General features: G+C 38.5%; 1 protein-coding gene across 1 annotated transcript in view; it reads left to right on the plus strand.

Moving 5' to 3' along the window:
- Window positions 1-26049, plus strand: part of LOC150082409 (serine/threonine-protein kinase/endoribonuclease IRE1-like) — a 402966-nt gene that overhangs the window by 198682 nt on the left and 178235 nt on the right. Inside the window, exons 13-14 of the mRNA XM_090380512.1 lie at window positions 7775-7841; window positions 14767-14857. Of these exons, the coding sequence (XP_090236638.1) occupies window positions 7775-7841; window positions 14767-14857 (158 nt within the window). The remainder of the gene's footprint in view (window positions 1-7774; window positions 7842-14766; window positions 14858-26049) is intronic.

Genomic DNA, 26049 nt, shown 5'->3' on the forward strand with positions numbered 1-26049 from the left:
ATTGGAGTGAGCAGCAACCTGGAAAGCAAGGTAATGGGGATTTCAAGGATGGCTGGAGTCATCATGGAACAAGTAAATACATGAGCTGTGTTAGGGAAAATAAATAAATTTGAAGAATTTGAAGTGTTAGTCAAGACATCACATGCAGACATTGTTGGGATATCAGACATGTTGTTTCACTCAGATATAAGAGATGCAGAATTTGAATATGGGGAGTACAATGTATAGAAAGGACAGAAAGTATAGGAGGTAGGGAGGAATTATGCTCTTAGTTAAGAAACACACAAAATCTAAGGAAGTGCATCCAGTTGACATAGGTGGACAGTGCAATGTTGAGTCAGTTTGGTGCAACATAAACACTGTGAAAGGGAAAATGAGAGTAGGAGTTTGTTATAGGCCTAATGATTCTGATGAGTACAATGAACAGTTGTGCAGAGAAATAGAATGTCTTGTAATGGGGGATTTTAAATTTCCAGATATTGACTGGAACTTGTGGGTTGGTCACTCGCATGCTAGGAAAAGTTTTCTGAATTTATTGGATGCCTCTTTCCTATAGCTGTATGAGAGAGGCAATAAAAGGGAGTAATACTCTTGATGTGATTATTTGTGCATTAAGAATCTGCAAATAAAATAACCACTATGTGGCAGTGATCACAATGTACTAATGTGGGATTTACTTAAAGATGTAACTGTCATCATTTTTTGCTTTCGTAATGGTGGCTACAGTGGTCTCAGACATTTTTTAAATTCTATACAGTGGATCAACTGATGACATTACCAATAGTAAATTATAAATGGAAAGCATTCAAGCAATTAATCATAGAAATTATGCTTTTCATACCAACTAAGAAATGCTGTTTAAATGGATGTCAGATGAATTAATGAGATGCATTGGAGAGAAGAAAAATAAACATAAAAGACTGCTGTTCAAAGTTCAGCAGATGACATTATGGACAATTTGCTGGTATGAATAAAGGGATGTTTGAGTAGGAGAAGACAGAAAGTGGTAATCAATGGACACTGCTCTTCATGGACTAATGTTTTTAGTGGAGTTCTCCAGTGTTCAGTGCTGTGCCCATTTTTGTTTTCTATATTTATCAATGATATTGTTGAAGGTATAAAGTAAAGTGCAGCCATTATCAACCCACTGCAGGGTGGAAGCCTCCTCAACAATTCATGCTGAGGGAAATGGACCATAATCTACCACGCTGGTCCAGTGCGGGTTGGCAGATCGACCGTATTCAGCAGTCAGGGGCTTGAACCCCGGTCTACTCAAAGAGCGTGTGCTACTGCACTCCCGCTCCTGCCCACTCGGCTACGGATACGGTTGAAGGTATATTAGTGTTAATTTCCAAGTTTGCAGATTATACTAAGGTTGGCAAAACGGTTAATGACAGTAATGATGGTATGTTGCTGTAACAGGATCTAGAAAAGTTAGGCAGATGTGCTAAGAAATTGCAGTTGAAGTTTAACATTGATGAATGCAACATACTTCTGCATATGGATAGAAATAACCCCAGAGTAATGTACCAATTTTGTGGTACTACATTCAGAGTAGTGGAAAATATAAAAGACCTGGAGGTAATTGTGTAGCCGGATATGAAGTTCTCTGAGCAGTGCAGACAGGTTTTGCAGTGATATACAGGAAGTTTTCTTGCAGGAATAAGGTGGTGATTATCCTATTATATAAGGCAATGGTTGGGTTGCATTTTGAGTACTGCATTCAGGTCTGTAGGCCTCATTTAAGAAGGCTGTAGAGTTGCTGGAATGAGTACAAAGATGGACAAGATTGTTGAGGAGCCTAGGCACCTGTGGGGTGTTCTGGTGAGGTGTTTACCGCTTTTAATGAATTGAGCAAGCTCAGTGCTGATGGGATTCTTCCTCTTGCTCAGACAGTGCACATGAGGGGCCATAAATTCAAATTGTGGGAGGGTGGTTGCAGAATAGATGTGTGGAAGTGTGCCTCTAGCCTTTGGGTAGTTGAGTGCCGGAACAGAATTCCATCTGTTGTTATGAAAGTGGATAGTTTAAATAAATTTAAGTAAGAACTAAACCAATTTTCGTAATGGTGGCTACAGTGGTCTCAGACATTTTTTAAATTCTATACAGTGGATCAACTGATGGAAGGAATGGATGGGTGAGATGTGAAATGTTTTTTTTTTTTTTTTTTTTGTCTGATGATGTATAAGCTTGCTTTGTTTGCAACTACTAATGTTAACAAGACCTGAGCAGCCATGATTCAACTTGATTCAAACTGCTTCTCAGATAATTCATATCTGAGAAGCAGTAATCTTAGAGTAACATGGCACGTGAGTAGCACCAAACTCAACTTAATTGATAATGAAAAGAACTTGGAAGTAATTAACCAGAAGATTACAGAAGAGGTGTGCTATGGGGTTAATCATCTTATTGGAATGAATTAAGAAAGCAATACTGATATATACCATGTGAATGATTAATTTGATTTATTGGAAATGTGGTTACAATGAATACACATCATTAGACTAACTTAAATAATTTGGTGACATTTTAAGAAATTACTGCTTAAAAATTACTTACCAGCTAAGGTCAGCTAGAATTGTAATACCTGAAGTTAAAGATTAATTACACTGAATTTGATTACAGCTATTATTATATATTTCACTACAAAATTAATAATATTATATGAACAAGTTTGTGAAATGATTAGGTTATGATTACCCTTCTCCAGAAGGGTAATCATAACCTGATCATTTCAAGGGTGTTCAAGGAATGGAGATAGGAGATAAGGAGATAGTCACCATTAACAAAGGAGATAGTCACCATTACGAATTCTATTTAAGTTAAAAGTATTAGAAATCACGCAGTGCATGAGAAGGCTAGACTATTTCTGAGAAAAAAATGGAAAATTAATATGATAATACAATTAGTGAAACTCAGAAACTGAGGAAGAGAAGGAACTGACAAAAATGCCCTTTCAGAATTCCAGTATTCCTATATTGGAATTCAGGAAGAATTGCCTGAAATGGCCCACGTGGCTGAAACTAGGGAGGGACTACATTCACTGTTTTGAGGATTAAGGATTATTAAAAAGTGGAATCAAGGCCTGTAGGCTAAGATTAGGAGAAAATCATATTACAGAAGTTGGTTTTATAGAAGCATTAATGTTAGCATTAGTATTAGTAGTGAGAAATGATGCTGTTGTTGTTATTTGGTTTTTAGGAGCATTAGCAACTAAGGCCATATTGCTCCGGGGATATGCGGTGGTCATTCACTGACCTTTCCGCATCCTTCGTATTTGGTGGTGACTGGCTCGAACCCCGGTCTAATCATGAAGCGTGTGCTATGCAGTGCCACTCCTGCCCACCTGGCTACGGAGGTGCCTGAGAAATGATGCAAGAAAGCAAGCTTATATAGCGAAAAAAAAAAAAAAAAAAACCTTCCCATTTCACCCATCCATTCACTCCAAATATTTGTCTAGTTCTGCGTTGAACTCAAATAAGTTGCCGACTTCCACTACAACAGATGGAAGTTTGTTCCAACTGTCAATCACCTGCTGGCTAAAGGCGAATTTCTGAACATCTATTCTACAATTGTCTTTCCTTGATTTGAATTTATGCCCACTCAGGTGAGTAATCTGAGAAAGAGGAAGAATCCCATTAGCATTGAGCTTGCTCAATCCATTCAAAGCCTTATACACCTCAATTAGATCACCTCGGAGGTGCCTAGTCTCCAGAAGCTGCAATTTGCAGAACTTAAGCCCTTTGTTCCACTCACCAATCTCGTTGCCCTTCTCTGTACTCGTTCCAGCAGCTCTACATCTTTCCTAAAATGAGGCCTCCAGGCTAATGATTTTTCTAATTCTTTCTTAAATTTACTCATGCTATCCACTTCCACAATGGTAAATGGAAGTTTGTTCCAACAATCAGTCACACTGGTGGAACACATTTTTGCAGATCGATCCTGCAACCATCCTTTTTCAGTTCAGATTTATGCCCATTTGTTTGTTAATAAGGATGCCATCAGCATTTAGTTGATTTAATCAAGCTTTAAACACTTCACTTATGTCTGAATGAAGGTGCCTAGTTTCCAAACACTGCATTTCAACGTAAAGTCTTTCTTGGTAAGAGTACCCTTTTGTGCCAGTGATTAATCTTGTTGCTTTTCTGTGTATCATTCCAACAGATCTACACTCGTCCTGTGATTTTTTCAAAATTCTGTCAATTACAAGTTATTGTAACTGACAGAATCCAGAGTTATCCTAGTAGCCTGTCTGCACTGATCAGAGAACTTGTATTCTGTTGTAGGCAGTCGAAGAGAGCAGACTTGTTTTAATTTGGCTCTGGTGGCTTAGCTTAACTGATAACTGATATACTTATCAGTTATCAGTTAAGTTAAGTTAAGTATAACTGATATACTTATCAGTTATACTTAACTTGACTTAACTGATATACAGGAATTATCTAGTAGGGATAAGGAGGTGATTATCCTCTTGTATAAGGCAATGGTCAGGCCACACCTTGAGTACTGTATATACAGGTCTGTAGACCTCATTTTAAGAAGGATGTAGAGTTGTTGGAATGAGTACAGAGAAGGGCAACAAGATTAGTGAATGGAACAAGGGGTTGCTTGCTTGCTCTTACGAAGAAAGGCTTAAGTTTTGCAGATTACAGTGTCTGGAGACTAGGCACCTGCGAGGTGATCTGATTGAGGTGTACAAAGCCTTGAATGGTTTGAGCATGCTCAGTGCTGATGGGATTCTTCCTCTTGCTCAGAATAATTGCCTGAGAGGGCATAAATTCAAATTGAGGAAAGACAGTTGTAGTATAGATATGCTGAAGTTTTTCCTTTAGCCAGCGTATGGTTGATTGCTGGAACAAACATCCGTCTGTCGTCGAAGTTGATAGCTTAAATAGATTCAAGGTAGAACTAGACAACCATTTAGAGTGAATGGATGGGTGAAATGAGAAGGGTGTGTTTTTTTTTTTTTTTTTGGGCTGATCCTATATAAGCTGGCTTTCTTGCATCATGTGCCAATGCTAATGCTAACTTGGACAGGATTAAAATTAGCTGTCTGGTAGACAAAATTTGTTTAAATTTAATTTCTGTAATTTGTAAATCGTATTTCAGTAATTTTGTATATTTTATTATGGTAATTTTTGGAAATTAATTTCTACAATATTTTGGAAATTTAATCCTTAACTTTTGTAAAATATTTCTGCAAAGTTAATTTCTTTTCAGTAACTTCAGTAGCTTAATTTTAAATTCATTAGTGGATAAAGTTTTGTTAACAGTTTAATTTCTGTAATAATTTGTTAATTTCAATTCTGTAATATATTGTAATAAATTTTCTAATTTTTCTTAAGTTCAGATTTTACTTAAATAACAGTTGTTATGAGATCCTCTTTCAATAAAAAGTCCAAGGAGATAGGAACCCAGATGAAAATGCCTTACCTGTGGGCATTTCCAGTGTGTCATAAGTTCATCAATTGTATAGCCTGTGGCATGTATTCAAAGGTCAGTCTAGTAGATAAACCAAGCTTAGCTGACAATTATTTTCTTTACATCTTATAAAAGGAGTGTACTGATCTCAAATTAAAACTTGGTGCATTACTAGAAGAGTTTGAGTCACTGAAGAAACAGGTCCATATGAGACTTGATCGTAGAAAAAGTTTAGTAGCTGTTAATTGAAGTTCGTTGCTTGTCCCTCCAAATGATAGCAGACCAGCATGGATATTGTGTGTTCGATTGTTGTTGAAGATTTTACTGCGGAACAGAATGAGAAATGAGTTGCTGTATGTCGAGATTTCATTGAGATGGCAGACAGTGATCGATACTTTTTTGAAAAAATTATAACTGGTGATGAATCCTGGTGCTTTGTGGAGGAATTTGAAACAAAAAGACAATCAGCTGCATGGATTGAAGAAAATTTGCCAAGGCCTTTTGTATTTTGTAACTCCAGTTTCAAAAGTCTTGAACCAAACCAATATTGGTGATTTTTTTATTATTGGCGAGGAGTTGTGCACAAAGAATTTGTACCGTAAGGATAGACAGTTAACTCTGAATTTTACAGAGGAGTGATAGACAAACTGTTGAAAAGAATTTGGCATATTTGGCCAGACATACTTGAGTCAGGTGAGTGGTTCTTATTTCACAACAATGCACTTTCACACATCGTGACCATTGTAAAGCAGTTTCTCTCACAAAAGAGCGTTACCGTGCTTCACCATCCCACATTTTGCCAGAATTGACACCTGCCGATTATTTTCTGTTCCCCAAATTGAAATCCCACCTGAAGGGGCACCATTTTGACATCATTTCAGAGAACCAAATCAGCATGATGAGGGAGCTAAACAGAGTTCCAAAAGATCAGTTCCACAGAGCTATCCAGAAGCATCTGACTGCAAAGAGGTATACTGAGTTTGACTTTGAAGATTGAATGGTAATAAATTTTTTTACTTCAGATTTTAATTTTCTATCATGTAGTCCTAAAACTTTATAGACACACCTTTAGACTGGATTGGAGGAAGTTTTTGTCTAGCTAGTGAGTTGCTAATCATTGGAATAAGTTGCCTCTGTGGATAAATGGACAGTATGAAGAAATTCAATAGCCTGCCATATCAACATCTATGAGAATTGGAAAACACATAGGGTAATGTAGGGTATTATGCTTTTTTTTTTGGCAAGTTGTGTAGCAAAAGCCTCTGGCTTCTTTGCGCTGTACAGTTACTATTAATACTAATACCAAACTACCTATGTATGATGGATGCTTCCGTAGCCAGGTGGGAAGGAGCAGCAGTGCGTAACACACGCTTCTTGATTAGACCGGGGTTCGAGCCCGTCACCACCAAATACGGAGGATGCGGAAAGGTCAGGGAATGACCACCGCATATCCCCAGAGCAATATGGCCTTAGTTGTACAGTTACTATTAATACTAATACCAAACTACCTATGTATGATGGATGCTTCCGTAGCCAGGTGGGAAGGAGCAGCAGTGCGTAACACACGCTTCTTGATTAGACCGGGGTTCGAGCCCGTCACCACCAAATACGGAGGATGCGGAAAGGTCAGGGAATGACCACCGCATATCCCCAGAGCAATATGGCCTTAGTTGCTAATGCTCCTAAAAACCAAATAACCAAATAACCGTAGCCAAGTGGGAAGGAGCAGCAGTGCGTAGCACACGCTTCTTGATTAGACCGGGGTTCGAGCCCGTCACCACCAAATACGGAGGATGCGGAAAGGTCAGGGAATGACCACCGCATATTCCCAGAGCAATATGGCCTTAGTTGCTAATGCTCCTAAAAACCAAATAACAAACAAACAACAACCTAAATGATGGTTAAAACTAACTCTGAAATAGGACTTCATAATCCCTTTATAGAATTTCATAGAATAGTGGCTTTCAGTTCATATAAACATTTTGAAAGTATTTCCTTTAGATTGCCTTTAGGTTGCTTCATCAGCTGTTCAGTGGCACTAAAAATTATTTGATTTAAGGATTACTTTCAAAGTTATTTTTATTTTTGGATTCATATGAAAGAGGGCTTTTTTGAAAACCATTTTGTCATAATATTAGTTACTTGGGAAGATAAAATTTTTCCATGGTCATTTTCCCCTGATGAGCTATTTTTGGTTTTAGAATTAAAATGAAAGTCAGATTTATGGTAATGACAATAGTAATAGTAAGGTGTTCATTTAAGTTTCAGATAATCCAATAAAACAGTGAATTAAGACATCCCATTTTTCTTCTATTGTATATTGTAATTAAAGGAACCCAACTATGTCTTTCAGGCTCGGAATTATCAAATATTCTCTCAAGGATCAAGAGGACACTTAATAACACAACAGTCTTCAGAAGGTAAGAAAAAAGTTAAATTGAGCTTATTTCATTTTCATTTACTATACCTTCGCAAGTGAAGTGTTTTTTTGTGTTTTGCTTCATAATACTTGGAAATTTCATTGCAGAAATACAGTTGAACTTGGTTATAATGAGCATCAAGGGACTGACAGAATTTCCTCATTATAACTGTTACTCACTGTATCAGAGATGAGTTAACTCTGCCTCCTATTTTTTTAAATTCTCAATAATAATAAAAATATAGATTCAAAAAACAAAAGAAATATTAGAAGAAAAAAAATAATACAGTATTAGTATATACCTACATATTATATGTATTAATATGCTTGTATTCTGTTTTTAAATTTATCCAGCCAACCTTTGTTACACACAAAATTGTTGCATCCATATTTTCTCCAAGTTCTGACATCTATTGCAAATCCGGCACTTCTTTGTGTAGTGAACCATTGAAGCAGTGCTGCATCGACATTTGTAACCTCGCAATTAAATTTTTTTTTTTTTTTTTTATCGGTTATGTTATTTTCCAGTGCCAATATGTAAATATGTTTATTCTTCCACAATGTCATTACTGTTGAAGAGGACAAAAACTTTTTACATGCTTCAACATTTTTTGCACCACATTCTAACTAGCAAATAATTTCGACTTTTTTGCAAATCAAGAGACACTTCCTTTTGTTAATAGACATGTTTCCGAAGGAAGGGTTCATTTCTAACTGATTTTATTTAAAATGACAGTAAAGTGATATGCATGCAAAGTTCTTAGATGTCCCGTTGACAAAATTTTAGAAGTCCCAAAATGCATACAAAGTTCCTAGAAGTCTGAAAATAAATTTATGGTTCAGTGAATACGAGACAATCTGTAAATAGAGTCATACAACAAGCAGAACACCAATGCACTATTACACTATATATAGCCCCGTCCCCGAAAGGACAAGGTCATAAACTGGCCACTAATCAAATGCAATGCGGGTGTTCATAAAAGCTAAGTCGCCCTTTTCATTCTTGTCAAATCCAAGAATTGGGTTTTTTCGACCTTGAGCAGTTAAGAATGTTACCATTAGAATTAGCAAAGGCACGTAATGCAAGAAAGCAAGCTTATACAGCATCAGCCAAAAAAAAAGAAAAAAAAACCCTTTATCACCCATCCAATCGCTCCAAATGTTTGTCAAGTTCTGCCTTATCTGTTTAAACTATCAACTTCTATAAAGACAGACGGAAGTTTGTTCTAGCAATCAATTACCTGCTGGCTAAAGGCAAACTTCCGCACATCTTTCCTAAAACCTTCTTTCCTCAATTTGAATTTATGCCCTCTCAGGCAATTATTCTGGGCAAGAGGAAGAATCCCATGAGCATTGAGCATGCTCAAACCAATCAAGGCTTTATACACCTCAATCAGATCACCTCGCAGGTGCCTAGTCTCCAGACACTGTAATTTACAAAATTTAAGCCTTTCTTCGTAAGAGCAACACTTTGTTCCATTCACTCATCTTGTTGCCCTTCTCTGTACTCGTTCCAACAGCTCTACGTACTTCTTAAAATGAGGCCTCCAGACCTGTATACACTACTCAACGTGTGGCCTGACCATTGCCTTATACAAGGGGATAATCACCTCCTTATCCCTGCTAGAAAAATTCCTGTATATCATTATGAGCTATTCTTAACAAAACACTATGAGCTATTCTTGCAGACCGTCTGCACTGCTCAAATAACTTCATATCTGCCAGTGCAATTACCCCAGGTCCTTTTCGTTCTCTACCACTGTCGGTGTAGTACCACAGAGTTGATACGTCACTCTGAGATTACTGCTTCCCATATGTAGTACTTTGCATTTGTCAATGTTAAACTTCATTTGCCACCTCTCAGCCCATCTGCTCAACTTTTCTAGATCCTGTTGCAGCAGCATATTGTCATTAGTGTCCTTAACAATCCTGCCAACCTTCGTATTGTCTGCAAACGTGGACATTAAGCTTGATATACCATCATCACTATCATTTATAAATACAGAAAACAACAATGGATCCAACACTGAACCCTGAGGGACTCCACTAATAACATTAGTCCATGATGAGCAGTGTCCATTGATTACCACTCTCTGTCTTCTCCCACTTAATCATCCCTTTATCCATAGGAGCTATTTGCTTCCAGTGCCACACTGCTCCAATTTGTGCAGCAGTCTTCCTTGTGCAACAGTATCAAAAGCCTTTCTAAGATCCAAATATATGCTATCAAAATTATCCCAAGTATCCAGTTGCTTTGTGACCACATCATAGTAAACAATCAGATTGGTCAGACAAGACTTCCCCTTAACAAACATATGCTGTATCTGAGCTATAAATGAAGTCTTGTCTAGATGATCCTGCAGTGCTTCTTTAACCAGTGCCTCCATTAATTTTCCTGGAACAGAAGTTAAACTCACAGGTCTATAATTACTTGTGTCAGCCTTTGATCCTCCTTTGTGAGTTGGGGTCACATTTGCACATCTCCAGTCTATGGGTACCTCCCCTGAGTCCAAGGAAGCTCTCATGATTATGGCTAGGGGTTTGCGTACTTCCTTTGTTGCCTCCTTTAATATAACTGGATAGATCCCATCCACCCCAGGTACCTTTCTTGTGTTTATCTTCAACAATTTCTCCTCCAATTTCCTCTCAGTTATTACACAATCATCTAGCTCACTGCAGAGTTTAGTTCACCTCTGGCATTCCCCTCCCTGAATAACTCTTCAGTTTGGAATGTAGATGCAAAATACTCATTTAGTTTTTTAGCCACCTGAGCAGGATCATCAACAGTTGAAACATCGATATCCAGTGGACCAATCTGATTCATCCTCTTCCTTCTAGAGTTTACATACGTAAAGAACTCTTTGCTGTTTTTCGTTGAATCCTTTGCCAAAGATTTCTCATAATCTGCCTTTGCCTGCCTAACCTCCTTTGTGACTTTGTTACAGACCCACATATCTATCATAGGCTTCCATGTCACCCATTAATTTATATGTATATCCATGCATTTTTCTTCTTGGCCACATGTCTCATTACTTCATCTGACATCCATTTACGCCTAAACCTTGAAAAATATTTCTCAGCATTAGCATTAGCATTGGCAAAAGCAGATGATACAAGAAAGCAAGCTTATATATAGCATGAGCCAAAAAAAAAACCTTATTTCACCCATCCACTCGCTCCAAATATTTGTCAAGTTCTGCCTTGAATCTATTTAAGCTATCAACTTCTACAAAGGCAGATGGAAGTTTGTTCCAGCAATCAACCACCTGCTGGCTAAAGGCAAACTTCCACACATCTATCCTACAACTGTCTTTCCTCAATTTGAATTTATGCCCTCTCAGGCGATTATTCTGAGCAAGAGGAAGAATCCCATCAGCATTGAGCATGCTCAAACCATTCAAGGCTTTATAGACCTCAACCAGATTACCTCGCAGGTGCCTAGTCTCCAGACACTGTAATTTTCAAAATTTAAGCCTTTCTTCGTAAGAGCAACCCTTTGTTCCATTCATTAATCTTGTTGCCCTTCTAAAACAGCTCTACATCCTTCTTAAAATGAGGCCTCCAGACCTGTATACGGTACTCAAGATGTGGTCTGACCATTGCCTTATACAAGGGGATAATCACATCTTTATCCCTGCTAGAAAAATTCCTGTATATCATTGACAAGACACCATGAGCTACTCTTGCAGACCATCTGCACTGCTCAGAAAACTTCATATCTGCCTGCACAATTACCTTCAGGTCCTTTTCGTTCTCTACCACTGTTAGTGTAATACCACAGAGTTGATATGTTACTCTGTGATTACTACTTTCCAACTGTTGTTTTGCATTTGTCAATATTAACCTTCATTTGCCACCTCTCATTCCATCTGAGCAACTTTTCTAGATCCTGTTGCAGCAGTACACTGTCATTAGTGTCATTAATAGCCCTGCCAACCTCCGTATCATCTGCAAGTTTGCACATTAAGCCTGATATACCATCATCAATATTATTTATAAATTCAGAAAACAACAATGGACCCAACACTAAACCCTGAGGGACTCCACTAATAACATTAGTCCACGAAGAGCAGTGTCTATTGATCACCACTCACTGTCTTCCCCCACTCAACCAGCAATTTTCCTCCAATGCCACACTGCTCCAATTTGTGTAGCAGTCTTCCATGTGATACAGTATCAAAGGCTTTTCTAAGATCCAAATATATGATATCAAAGTTATTCTTTCAAATTCAACCCTAACTCACAGCTTTTTTTCAGCATTGTCTTATACTTGTTAGGTAATTCTGCCGGTCTCCTACTGTTAATATCATTAGTGCTAACATGTACAACAATATCACCCTTTGTGCCCTTAACGGATGATATCTGCCCTACAGCATCATCATCAACCTTTGCCCTTGGCAGACATACCCTGTTCCTGTTCCATCTATCCTTTTTGCACAGTATGTTCCCCGTTTCCCTGACAATAGAGTCACCTACAACAACAACTAGTTCCTTTGGGTCCAGCGCTTTCTGCCTTAGGGGTTGTCGCTGTGTTTCGTGATGTTCAAATGCTAGCTCTGGTGTTGATGTGGGCAGCTGAGAGCTTGATGGGGCCCTCAATTTAAATCCTTCGAGAGCATCCACCCTCTCCTTAAAACTCTCATATAAGCCCATAACAATGCCGAGTTGGCGCCTGATTTCTTCTCACTCCTTACATTGCACACACACACACACACACACACACACACACACACACACACACACACACACACACACACACACACACACACACACACACACAGACATTACCCTTGGCAATATCATGTCCCGTTGCTGATTGCTCCACAAACATCAAACAAGCAGTGCATTTCAATAGACTGTGATTCAGAGGACATCTGCCCCTCTCAGTTCTCCCCTGAGCCACAGCACTTCCACTAGTTTGATTCTTTTGCTTTGCTGCTCTGGTCTGAGTCATGATTTCTATTCAAGTTTAATAAAATTCCAATACAAAATATAACCCTAAACCTATATCCCAATGCAGTTATAACACTATATATATATATATATATATATATATATGTATTTCGGTATTGAATATTATCTCCGAGTTACGTTATATAACTTTCTTATACCTTGTAAACTTATATGTAGTAATTTATGATGTTACGTTTGTAATAAGTAGGTCGCTATATTTATTTAGTTAAAAAAAGTACAAATCAATTGACAATGAAATTTAATAAGATTATAAATTTTACTGATTAATTGATACTACTATACTCTTCCTCTGTATCTAGTTTTCCGTTAAACCTTACGCTAGCACACGTTTTATCATATAAGAACGGTGGCAAGTTATGATTGGTTAATCTATGGACAGGAGGTATTATTTACTTTCCAAATCGCACTATCTAAATTCAAAATAAACCACAGAGCTTGACTAGGTCTATAAGCTACTTATAGAAAATAATTTAATCTAACAATTAAGTCAATAAAGCAGCTAAGTATTATTATTATTATTAATATTAGCCGTATGGTATGGTGCAAGGAAGACTGAGATTTATGCTGCACCAGCCAAAAAAATTTTTTTTTGAATTACCCAGAGAGAGAGAGAAGTAGAAGGGAATCACCAAGAAAAAGAAGAATGATGATATCCAGCTCAGGACCCTGGGTGTGCCAAGCCCATACTCACCAGATGTGAGCCCCTGGGGTTATAATTAAAAACTTTTCGTTCGCGGCAGCTGCAAAACCTGTCCACACGTGGATCTGATACCTTTACCGATACTAAGTAATAACCTACAAAATCTCTATCTAAATTCAATTTAAACTAAAGTATTGTTACTAGAAATATAAAGTAACTCTAAAAAATAAATTAATATGCCAATTTAAGTAATAAAAAAACAAAAATGTCCCTATTTGCTGGAGCCGTAAAAACTTTGCCTGTTTACATGTACTCTCGCACCCACTCCGTCCTTTACATACCAACATACCTTAGTTGGTATGTAAAGCCTAGTAGCTTCCAAGATTAATTCCTTGAATGCCTCCCATTTTGAATTTGCTGTTGGTAGCATCATCAGTTGGTCTCATTGTATAGAATTTAAATACTGTCTCAGACCTCCGTAGTCGCCTTTACGAAAGCAAAAACCCTTCCCTTTTCCCCTGATGGTAGTTACCTCTTTGAGTAAAACCTACTTCAGCACACTGTGATCACTGCCACCTAGAGGTTCCTTTATCTGCAGATTCTTAACTCATGAAGAATCACTACTGATAATCAGATCAAGAGTATTACTACCTCTAGTTGCCTCTCGAACATGCTGATGTAGAAAACAATCATCCAATAAATCCACAAACGCCTTGCTATCGTTCGAGTGACCAACCCAGAAATTCCAGTCAATATCTGGGAAATTAAAATCACCCATTATAAGACTCTCTGATTTACTGGCCCACTCTATTTCCCTGTATAGGTTTTTATTGTATTCATCAGAGTCATTAAGCCTATAAAACACTCCTCTCAATTTTGATATCCCAGTTCTGAATTCACACCAAACTGACTCGAAACTGCACTGTCCAGTGATGTCAACTGGCTGCGCTTCCTTGGATTTTATGTTTCTTAACTTATAGCATAACCTCTCCTCCCTTCCTATTCTGTCTATCTTTTCTGTACACATTGCACTCCCCAAATTCCAGTTCTGCATCCCTGAAACGTAGTGTCACACAGATATAAATCTGTGTGACCACGTTTCTGATATGCCAACAATATCTGCCTTTGATGTTTTGACCAACACCTCAATTACATTGGGGTACTCGCAAGTATACATGCAACTGTTCCTATTCTTAGCTACCCTTTATATTTGTTATTTTTACAGCAGTATGGGACTGTAGCATTTTTATAATATTAATGACACCTGTATTAATATTTAAAGATATGTTTAGCATTAGTTTTTCTTTTTCAGAATCATCTGAAGGCTGCATCAGAGTGTGTAAGATTTTGTTTAATCCCAAAGATGTTCTTGGACATGGTTGTGAAGGGACACTTGTGTATAGGTTTGTACACTTATTACTTACTCTTTATCTGACGAGCTTGATCCCTCTTTTTTTTCCCTTTTTTTTTTTTTTTGACATTCTTTTAGCATGTGTATTTCACCACTTTTCATTCATTTAGGAAGTTTGGGTTCAAATTTCTTAAAATTTTAAAATCCTTTCTATTCATCTTCATCTTAGGTGGAGGAAATGAGTTTTTCTATATGAGTTTATATGCAATTTTTCAGCCTGCACAACATGCAGATAATCCATTTAAACACACATTTATATGGACAACACACAGAATAAAGAATTTGGCACATTCTAACTAGAGCAGTAAACTGTGCCAAGAAATTCCCAATCAACCAAACTAAACCAGGTCTGTTGGAAAGAAGGACAGTTTTATGCTTTAGGTGAACTGGTTTATATTGGAGAAAAAAAAAAAGAAAACTTAGTCTGAACATTAAAGGTAAGTTATTTGTTTCAACTCTGTGTACCTTTGTCTGTGAAACAAATAACAACGAAAAATTGTTTCCAGTTACTGAAGATGGTGACCAAAATTCAACTATTAAAACTATTCATTTATTTTGCAAAATTCACTTAAAATAGCATGGGAACTGTTTATTATGTTCAAGTGGTGCTCAATTTTTTGCAAAAGTTATAATTTTCTGTAATTTTGATAAATTATTTTCCTTGTACAGAACTGTAGAGGTTGCTAAATATTTGGTCAGTAGTTTTATATTTAACTTAATTAAAGTCTATTTAATATCTAGTATTTAGATTTATTTAGTTAATATTACTGTGTTTAATTTAAATACAGTAATATTTTAGTTATCCATTATTTTATTTATTTATTTTATTGCTACTGCTGCCAATAAAATAAATCCATTTGGATTCTTGTAATAGTGCCCTTCCTGGTGGCATAAATAAGGCATCATTTGCAACATAATGCCTTACCTATTAGACTATTAAGAAATGCATTTCATAATAGTCTAATATGAACTCTGAATGATATACTGATCACATTGAACTATATATGCTTTAGAAATATAGTGATTACCTCTAGGCATTTACAGTGATTTGAAACTTTCACACCCAGGGCTTGCTCAGGACAGGTGTTTTGTGCCAAGTGTTCCCAGTGTTCTGTGCCAAGCTCAGGACACTGGGCTTGGCACACCCAGGGTCCTGAGCTGGATATCATCTTTCTTCTCTTTCTTGGTGTTTCCTTTCTAATTCTGACAATCAATCAATCAATCTCTCTCTCTCTCTCTCACACACACACACACAATAACTCGGGATTTTTTTTTTTTTTTTTTGGCTTGTGCAGCATAAGCCTCAGGCTTCCTTGCACCATATGGTAATATAGGGTGTATACACCATGGATCATAACATGTGGGACCAACTTCATAGATGGATTTAGGACCTAAAAACAAGGCAAACAGTTTATATATAAACATGGGTCTGAGTTTGCCTTGTTTCCAAGTTACAGCCATTTTTGTGTTCCAGTAATTCTTTCCACAAACTGAGTTAGCATAGCTGGCTGTATTGAACTGTTTCCAAACAATGCTCAATATCCCTCATAGAGGACCTTGTTGTAGCTATGTAAACAAGATCCCATAGTGTTGTTTGAGTGATTTCAGTTAGTTCTCCTGATCAGGGCACTACATTTGGTGCTTATTATTAACATTTTGATACTGTGCATTTGCTATAATATAAGTGTCTTATTCAAATGGGGAGATATCAGACGTGCATCTCATGTATGGACTTGCTAGATGCAGTGTAGGGCAAGACATCTGTATGCAGAAAATTGCTCTAATCATCATGTGCCAAATAAGACCCTTCAAAGAATATATGAATGCCTTGTGGAAGCTAGTTCATTTAGAAAATGAGTTTCAGATGGTGATAGACACATCAGCACCCCCAACCGTTGATTTGGAAGAACAGATCCTCAATCACATTGAAGAAAATTATGGCGACAGCACCTGAAGGATAGCAACAGCAGAGAATGTGGGACATATGACTGTGTGGAGAATTTTGTTGGAACAATAACTTTATCCATATCATCATCATACAGTACAAGGACTTAACTCAAGCTGATTTCCCACAACAAAAGATTTTTGTACTTGATTTCTGCAGATGTGTGCTCGTGATCAGCATTTCCTATCTGTTGTATTGTTTACTGATGAAACTGGATTTACTAGGGATCTTGTGGTCAATTTTTGCAATGCTCATTGATGGGCTGAAAAAAATCCCCATGCCATTGTTTATTCAAGACACTAGCAACATTTCACCATGAATATATGAGCAAAAATAATTGCCAGCAATTTAATTAGGCCTATTGTTTTGCCTGGTTAAGAGGAGCATCCTACTGCAATTTTTTAAGACAATATTTTAAATGAGTTGTTGGCAGAAGTTACACTTCGGAATTTTTTGTTACACTGAGTCCAGGGAAGCTCTCATAATTATGGCTAATGGTTTGCTTACTTCCTTTGACACCTCCTTTAATATAACACGATAGATTCCATCCACCCCAGGTGTTTCTTGTGTTTATCTTCAACAATTTCTCCTCCACTTTACTTTCAGTTATTACAAGATTATCTAGCTTACTGCCAGTGTTGAATACACCTCTGGCATTCCCGTCCCTGAATAACTCCTCATCCGTGAATATTGATGCAAAATATTCATTTAGTTTTATTAGCTACCTCAGCAGGATTATTAGCATTAGCATTAGCATTAGTAGAGGCATTTGATGCAAGAAAGCAAGCTTATGCAGCATCAGCCAAAAAAAAAAAAAAAAAAAACCCACTTCCACTTCACCCCTCTGTTCGTTCAAAATACCTGTCCAGCTGAGCCTTAAACTTATTTAGGCTATCAACCTCCACCACAAGGGATGGCAGTCTGTTCCACCAACCAACCACCCGCTGGCTAAAGGCAAATTTCCGCACGTCTATCCTACATCTGTCTTTCCTCAATTTGAATTTATGCCCTCTCAGGTGATTTTTCTGAGCTAGAGGAAGAATCCCATCAGCATTGAGCATGCTTAAACCATTCAAGGCTTTATACACCTCTATCAGATCACCTCGCTGGTGCCTAGTCTCCAGACACTGTAATTTGCAAAACTTAAGCCTTTCCTCGTAAGAGCACCCCTTTGTTCCATTCACTAATCTTGTTGCCCTTCTCTGTACTCGTTCCAGCAGCTCTACATCCTTCTTGAAATGAGGCCTCCAGACCTGTATACAGTACTCTAGGTGTGGCCTGACCATTGCCTTATACAATGGAATAATCACCTCCTTATCCCTGCTGGAAAAATTCCTGTATATCATTGACAATACTCCATGAGCTACTCTTGCAGCCCGTCTGCACTGCTCAGAGAACTTCATATCTGCCTGCACAATCACCCCCAAGTCCCTTTCATTCTCTACCACTGTCAGTGTAGTACCACAGAGTTGATACGTTGCCCTGGGGTTGCTGTTTCCCATGTGTAGTACTTTACATTTGTCAATGTTAAACTTCATTTGCCACCTCTCAGCCCATCTGCTCAACCTTTCCAGATCCTGTTGCAGCAGTGTAGTGTCAGTAGTGTCCTTGACAACCCTGCCAACCTTTGTATCATCTGCAAACTTGGACATTAAGCTTGATATACCATCATCAATATCATTTATAAATACAGAAAACAATAATGGACCCAACACTGAGCCCTGAGGGACTCCACTAATAACATTAGTCCACGATGAGCAGTGTCCATTGATTACCACTCTCTGTCTTCTCCCACTCAACCACCCCTTTATCCATAGCAGCAATTTGCCTCCAATGTCACACTGCTCCAATTTGTGTAGCAGTCTTCCATGTACAACAGTATCAAAAGCCTTTCTAAGATCCAAGTATATAATATCAAAGTTATTCCCTGCATCCAGTTCTTTTGTGACTGCATCATAGTATCCAATCAAGTTGGTCAGGCAAGACTTCCCCTTAACAAAACCATGCTGTGTCTGAGCTATAACTGAAGTCTTGTCTAAATGATCCTGCAGTGCTTCTTTAACCAGTGCCTCCATTAATTTTCCTGGAACAGAAGTTAAGCTCACAGGTCTATAGTTACTTGTGTCAGCCTTTGATCCTCCTTTGTGAATTGGGGTCACATTTGCACATTTCCAGTCTATGGGTACCTCCCCTGAGTCCAAGGAAGCTCTCATAATTATGGCTAAGGGTTTGCTTACTTCCTTATCAACAGTTGAACCATCGATATCAAATGGACCAATCTGATTCATCCCCTTCCTTCTAGAATTTACATAAGTAAAGAACTCTTTGCTGTTTTTCTTTGCATCCTTTGCCAAAAAGTTCTCATAATCTGCCTTTGCCTCCTGCCTAACCTCCTTTGGTTACAGACCAGCTTATATCTATCATAGGCTTCTGTGTCACATGTAGTAGTAGTAGCCGTAGTGGCATTTGATGCAAGAAATCAGGTGTATGAGCTTATGCAGCATCAGCCGAAAAAAAAAAAAAAAATCACACCATTCCCTCCAAATGCTTGTCCAGTTCCTCCTTACATTTATTCAACCTATCAACTTCCACAACGACAGATGGAAGTTTGTTCCAGCAATTAACCACCCGCTGGCTAAAGGCAAATTTCCGCACATCTAATCTACATCTGTCTTTTCTTAATTTGAATTTATACCCCCTTAGGTTCGTAATCTGAACAAGTGGAAGGATCCCATCAGAATTCAGCGTGCTCAACCCATTCAAGGCCTTGTACACCTCAATCAGATTACCGCGCAGGTGCCTAGTCTCCAGCCACTGCAATTTGCAGAACTTAAGCCTCTCTTGGTAAGAGGATCCCTTCATTTCCCTCACCAATCTTGTTGCCCTTCTCTGTACACGCTCAAGTAAATCTACATCCTCCAGACCTGTACGCAGTACTCAAGGCATGGACTGAACATTGCATTATACAGAGGGATAATCACCTCCTTTTCCCTGCTAGCAAAATTCCTATATATCATTGACAAAACCCCATGACCTGCCCTGCCAGCCTGTCAGCATTGCTCAGAAAACTTCATATCTGACTGCACAATTACTACCAGGTCTTTTTCATTTTCTACCACCTTAAATGTAGTACCACACAGTTAGTACGTTTCTCTGGGGTTACGTCTACCCATATGCAGTACTTTGCATTTGTCAAGGTTAAACTTCAGTTGCCACTTCTTAGCCCATCTGCCCAAATTATCTAGATCCTGTTGCAGTAGCACACTGCCATTACTGTCATTAACAACCCTGCCAACCTTTGTATCATCTGCAAACTTCGACATTAAGCCTGATATACCTTCATCAATATCATTGATAAATATACAAAATAACAGTGGACCTAACACCGAACCCTGTGGGACTCCACTAATAACATTAGTCCAAGAAGAGCAGCACCCATTGATTACCACCCTCTGTCTTCTCCCACTTAACCATCCTTTTATCCATTGTAGCAACTTACCCTTAATACCATTCTGCTCCAATTTGTACAATAGTCTTCCATGCGCAACAGTGTCAAAAGCTTTCCTGAAATCCAAATATATGATATCAAAATTATTTTTTGCCTCCAGTTCCTTTGTAACCACATCATAATATCCTATCAAATTTGTCAGACAAGACTTTCCCTTAACAAACCCATGCTGTGTCTGAATTATTGCTGCAGTCTTGTCTAGATGATCCTGCAATGCATCTTTAACCAATGACTCCATTATTTTACCCGGAACAGAAGTTAAACTAAATGGTCTGTAATTACTCATGTCACCCTTCGATCCCCTTTTGTGAATTGGGGATACATTTGCACATCTCCAATACGTGGGAACCTCTCCTGATTCCAAGGATGCCCCCATAATTATGGCTAAGGGTTTGCTTAGTTGCTTTGCCGCCTCATTTAATATAACTGGATAGATCCCATCCACCCCAGGCGCTTTTCTTATGTTTAACTTCAACAATTTCTCCCCCACTTTGCTTTCAGTTATTACAAAATCATTAAGTATCCTGCTACAATTTGATAACCTTCTGCCATTTTCAAACCTTAATAATTCCTCATATGTGAATGTAGATGCAAAATACTCATTCAGTTTGTTTCCTATCTGGGCAGGATCATCAACAGTCGAACAATTCGATGTCAAGTGGCCCAATCAGATTCATCCCCTTCCTTTTAGCGTTTATATAAGTAAAGAAATCCTTGCTGTTTTTCTTAGCATCTTTTGCCAAGGATTTCTCATAATCTGCCTTCGCCTGCCTAACCTCCTTTGTCACCTGATTACAGACTAGCTTATATCTGCCATAGGCTTTTGAGTCGCTTGATAATTTATATGCATCCCATGCATTTTTCTTCTCTATTACGAGTCTCATTAGTTCATTAGATAACATTTAGGCCTAAACCTTGAACAATATTTCTTAATAGGTATGAAATTTTTAGTAGCTTCCACGATTAATTCCTTGAATGCTTCACACTTAGAATTTACTGTTGGTAACATCGTCAGTTGATCCCACTGTACAGAATTTAAAAACTGTCGGAGACCACTGTACTCACCTTTACGGAAGCAAAAACCCTTTCCTTTACCCCTGATGGTAATTAAATCTTTAAGTAAATCCCACATCAGTACACTGTGATCACTGCCACCTAGTGATTCCTTTATCTGCAAATTTTTAATACACGAATGATCACTGCTAATAACCAGATTAAGAGTATTACTTTCTCTGGTTGCCTCTCGAACATGCTGCTGCAGAAAACAATCATCCAATAAATCCACAAAAGTCTGACTAGTGTGTGAGTGACCAACCCACAAGTTCCAGTCAATATCTGGGAAGTTAAAATCCCCCATTATAAGACATTTCGATTTACTAGCCCACTCTATTTCTCTGTACAGTTGTTCATTGTTCTCATTCGAGTCATTAGGCCTTTAACACACTCCTACTCTTATTTTTGCTTTAGCAGTGCTTATGTCACACCAAACTGACTCAACATTGCACTGTTCATCTATATCAACTGGATGCACTTCTTTTGATTTTGTTTTTCTTAATTAACAGCATAACACCTCCTCCCTTTCTATCCTTTCTGTACACATTGTACTCCGCAAATTCCAATTCAGCATTCCGTATATCTCTCTGCTATCCCAACACGTCTCTGCTATCCCAACTCTCAGAACAGCACTAGGAGCGTTCAGAACATCTCCAGTGCAAAGTTTGTATGTTGAAGATCATGAACCTCCCCTAAATATCAGGAGAAAGATGCTGCTGCTGAATTATGCAACCGAGATCCAAAGCTAGATGACCCATCCTAATTGGCCAATACTCTACAATCCACAGTTTATGACCTTCTATAGAAACAAACCACAGACAGTTTGGCCTGCTGGTATTAGGCTAAAACAGCTAGCAGAAGATTGGGATATACACTTCAATAAAATCTTACAAGATCCTATAGATCCTGATCCTCCATGGTCTGTCATCATGCCATCTTGCAACAATTATTTTTACCAGTGGGGTAAACACTCTCTATCAGATATTAACATCCAACAGCTCCACATAGCGCATACTCAACGTTATCCTGACTTCGCTAAAATTTATACAGATGGATCGAAGTCTGAGATCGAAGTCCAGTAGTACTCCCTGATACTATCATTTCTCTATCTCTCCCAACAGAGTGCAGTAGTTACACGACTGCGAGAGCGCCAACAAAAGGTTATTTTCTGCTGGATACCTGGCCATACTGGAATAGCAGGAAATGAAATTGCGGATGATGCTGCCAAACATCCATCGAGAGCAGCCCCAACAAATTCCTTAGTATCGTTCACAGATTATAAAACGAAGATCCGAGGTATATGTAAAGGTCGATGGACTCTACAATGGCAAGCACAAATTCATAATAAACTTTTTCAAATTAAACCTGTACCAAAATTATGGGCTTCTAGCCTTATTGCAAACAGTCAAGAAGAAGTAATCCTACTCATTCGGTCATACTCATTTAACTCATTTGTTCCTCCTGTCAGGGAATGACCCTCCTCAGTGTAATCATTGTCATACACCACTTACAGTCAAACACATACTTCTAGAATGTACTCTGTATCATAATGCTCGACTAGTGTCATTCAGTTCTCTAGCAAGATTAAAGGTACCTTTGTCACTTAGCCATATCATAGGCGAAAAATCAAACATCGTAGAATTCTTCTCCTTCCTAAAACGAATAGGACTATATAGCCGTTTCTAATTGCTTCTACATGAACCAAACAGGCAGTATGAACCACTTTTCTAAGTGCAATATGGCCTAAGTAGCCATTGCACTTAAAATCCCATAAACAACAACAACAGCTATCCACAATATCCGCCTTTGATGTCTTGACCAACACTTCAAATTCATCAAATTTATTTACTATACTTCTAGCATTGGTATACATGCAAGCATACATGCTCCTACTCCTATTCTTAGTTACCCTAACACATCCCATATACCCACCTATTTCAGGATGACTGCCATCCGTCCCTGAAACCCCCAACACCCCACGCTCCAGGTCGCTACTTATTCTAATAGAATTTGTGCAAGAATCACCTTCACCTCTGCCTACGGCTACTGTTAAACTATTAGTCCTTGTATCCCCCCAAGCTAGCAGTTTTCCGACCCACCTAACACTGCCTCAATAGCATCAGCAAATATTCTTGCACCCTTTCTATTTAAGTGTATCCCATCCCTGTAGAAGCAATCTCTCCTGTTAACAAGTACATTCCAGGCTGAAAAAAATTCTACCCCTTGAGCCTTGCACAATCTTTCCAGAGCCTAATTGATCGACAAGCCTCTCATCATATACTCCCTTCTATCGTGTCTCTGCAGAATTGCAGACACTTTCAAATTCAACCCTAATTCTCGGCTTTTGTTCAACAGTGACCTGTACTTGTTAAGTAATTCTGCCGGTCTCCTATTCCTAATATCATTAGTGCCAACGTGTACAACTATATCACCTTTTGTGCCCTTAAAAGATGATATCCGCTCTACAATGTCATCAACCTTTGCCCCTGGCAGACATACCCTGGTCCTGTTCCACCTATTTATATGTATTAATTTATATGTATCCCATGCATTCTTCTTCTCTGTCACATGTCTAATTAGTTCATCTGACATCTATTTAGGCCTAAATCTTGGCCAGTATTTCTTTGTATGAAAAGCCTAGTAGCTTCCAAGATTAATTCTTTGAATGCTTCCCATTTTGAATTTCCTGTTGGTAACATCATCAGTTGGTTCCACCGTATAGAATTTAAATACTGTCTCAGACCACAGTAGTCACCTTTACAAAAGCAAAAACCCTTCCCTTTACACTTGATGGTAGTTACCTCTTTGAGTAAATCTCACTTCAGCACACTGTGATCACTGCGACCTAGTGGCTCCTTTATCTGCAGATTCTTGATGCATGAAGAATCATTACTGATAATCAGATCAAGAGTATTACTCCCTTAATTGCCTCCCGAACATGCTGCTGTAGAAAACAATCATCCAATAAATCGACAAAAGCCTTGTTAGTGTGTGAGTGACCAACCCACAAATTCCAGTCAATATCCGGGAAATTAAAATCCCTCATTATAAGACACTCTAATTTACTGGCCCACTCTATTTCTCTGCACAACTGCTCATTAGATTCAGCCGACCCGGCTAGCCGAGTGGGTAAAGTACCTGCCCGGCAACCCAAAGGTCGCGGGTTCGATTCCCGCCTCGGGCTTGGATCAAAGTACTGCAAAAACCTTGAGAGGTGCAATATGGCCACAGAAGCCGATGCGCCAACAACTACCAAATCAAAATCAAGCTCATTAGATTCATTAGACTTATTACACACACCTACTCTAATTTTTCCTTTCCCATTTTTCCTTTGGGTCACACCAAACAGACTCAACATCGCATTGTCCACCAACATCAATTGGATGAACTTCCTTAGATTTTATGTGTTTCTTAACTAATAGCATAACCCCTCCTCCCTTCCTGTCCTGTCTATCTTTTCTGTACACATTGTACTCCTCAAATTCCAGTTCTGCACTTCTTATGTCTGTGTCTCTGATATCTCAACAATATCTGTCTTTGAGGTCTTGACTAGCACTTCGAGCTCATCGAATTTATTAACTGTACTCCTAGCATTGGTGTACATGCAAGCATACATGCACCTGTTTCTACTCTTAGTTACCCTAACACAGCCCATGTATTTACTTGTTCCACTGTGACTCCCAGCAGTCCTGGAAATTCCCATTGCCTTGCTTTCCAGGCTGCTGCTCAATTGCATTTCAATAGAAGTAGTGCAAGAATCACTTTTACCTATGCCAGCAGCTACTGTTAATCTATTAGTCCTTGTATCCCCCCAAGCTAGCACTTTTCTGACCCCCAAACTCTGCCTCAATAGCATCAGCAAATATTCTTGAACCCTTTCTATTTAAGTGTATCCCATCCCTATAGAAGCAGTCCCTCCTGTTAACAAGCACAGACCGGGCTGAAAAAAATTCTACCCCTTGAGCCTTGCACAATCTCTCCAGGGCCGAATTGATTGATAAGGCTCTCATCATATACTCCCTCCTGTCGTGTCTGGCCAGAATTGCAGACACATTAAAATTCCACCTTAATTCATGGCTTTTTTTGAACAGTGACATGTACTTGTTAAGTAATTCTGCCGGTCTCCTACTCTTGATATCGTTAGTGCCAACTTGTACAACAATATCACTCTTTGTGCCCTTAAAGGATGATATCTGCCCTACAACGTCATCAACCTTTGCCCCTGGCATATATAGGATGGTATACATTTAAATAGTAAGGTGCAAGAATATTTGCTGATGCTATCGAGGCAATGTTAGGTGGGTCGCAAAACTGTTAGCTTGGGGGGAATTCACAGACTAAAAGATTAACAGTGGCCACAGGCAGAGGTGAAAGTGATTCTTGCACTTCCGCTGTTGTAATGAGGCAGCCTACAGAGCAAGTTGCTGTGGATTCCAAGAGCTGCTGGGAATCATCATGGAACAAATAAATACATGGGCTGTGTTAGGGTAACTAAGAGTAATAACAGGTGCATGTAGTAGTAGTAGCATGTGATGCAAGAAAGCAAGTGTATGAGCTTATGCAGCATCAGCCAAACAAAAAAAAAAAAAAAAAAAAAAATTTACAAAACAATTCCCTCTAATTGTTTGTCCAGTTCCTCCGTAAATTTATTTAACCTATCAACTTCCACAATGACAGA

Source organism: Mastigoproctus giganteus, chromosome 8, assembly GCF_048544385.1.
Source record: "Mastigoproctus giganteus isolate SK-2022 chromosome 8, ASM4854438v1, whole genome shotgun sequence".
Lineage (NCBI taxonomy): Eukaryota > Metazoa > Arthropoda > Arachnida > Uropygi > Thelyphonidae > Mastigoproctus > Mastigoproctus giganteus.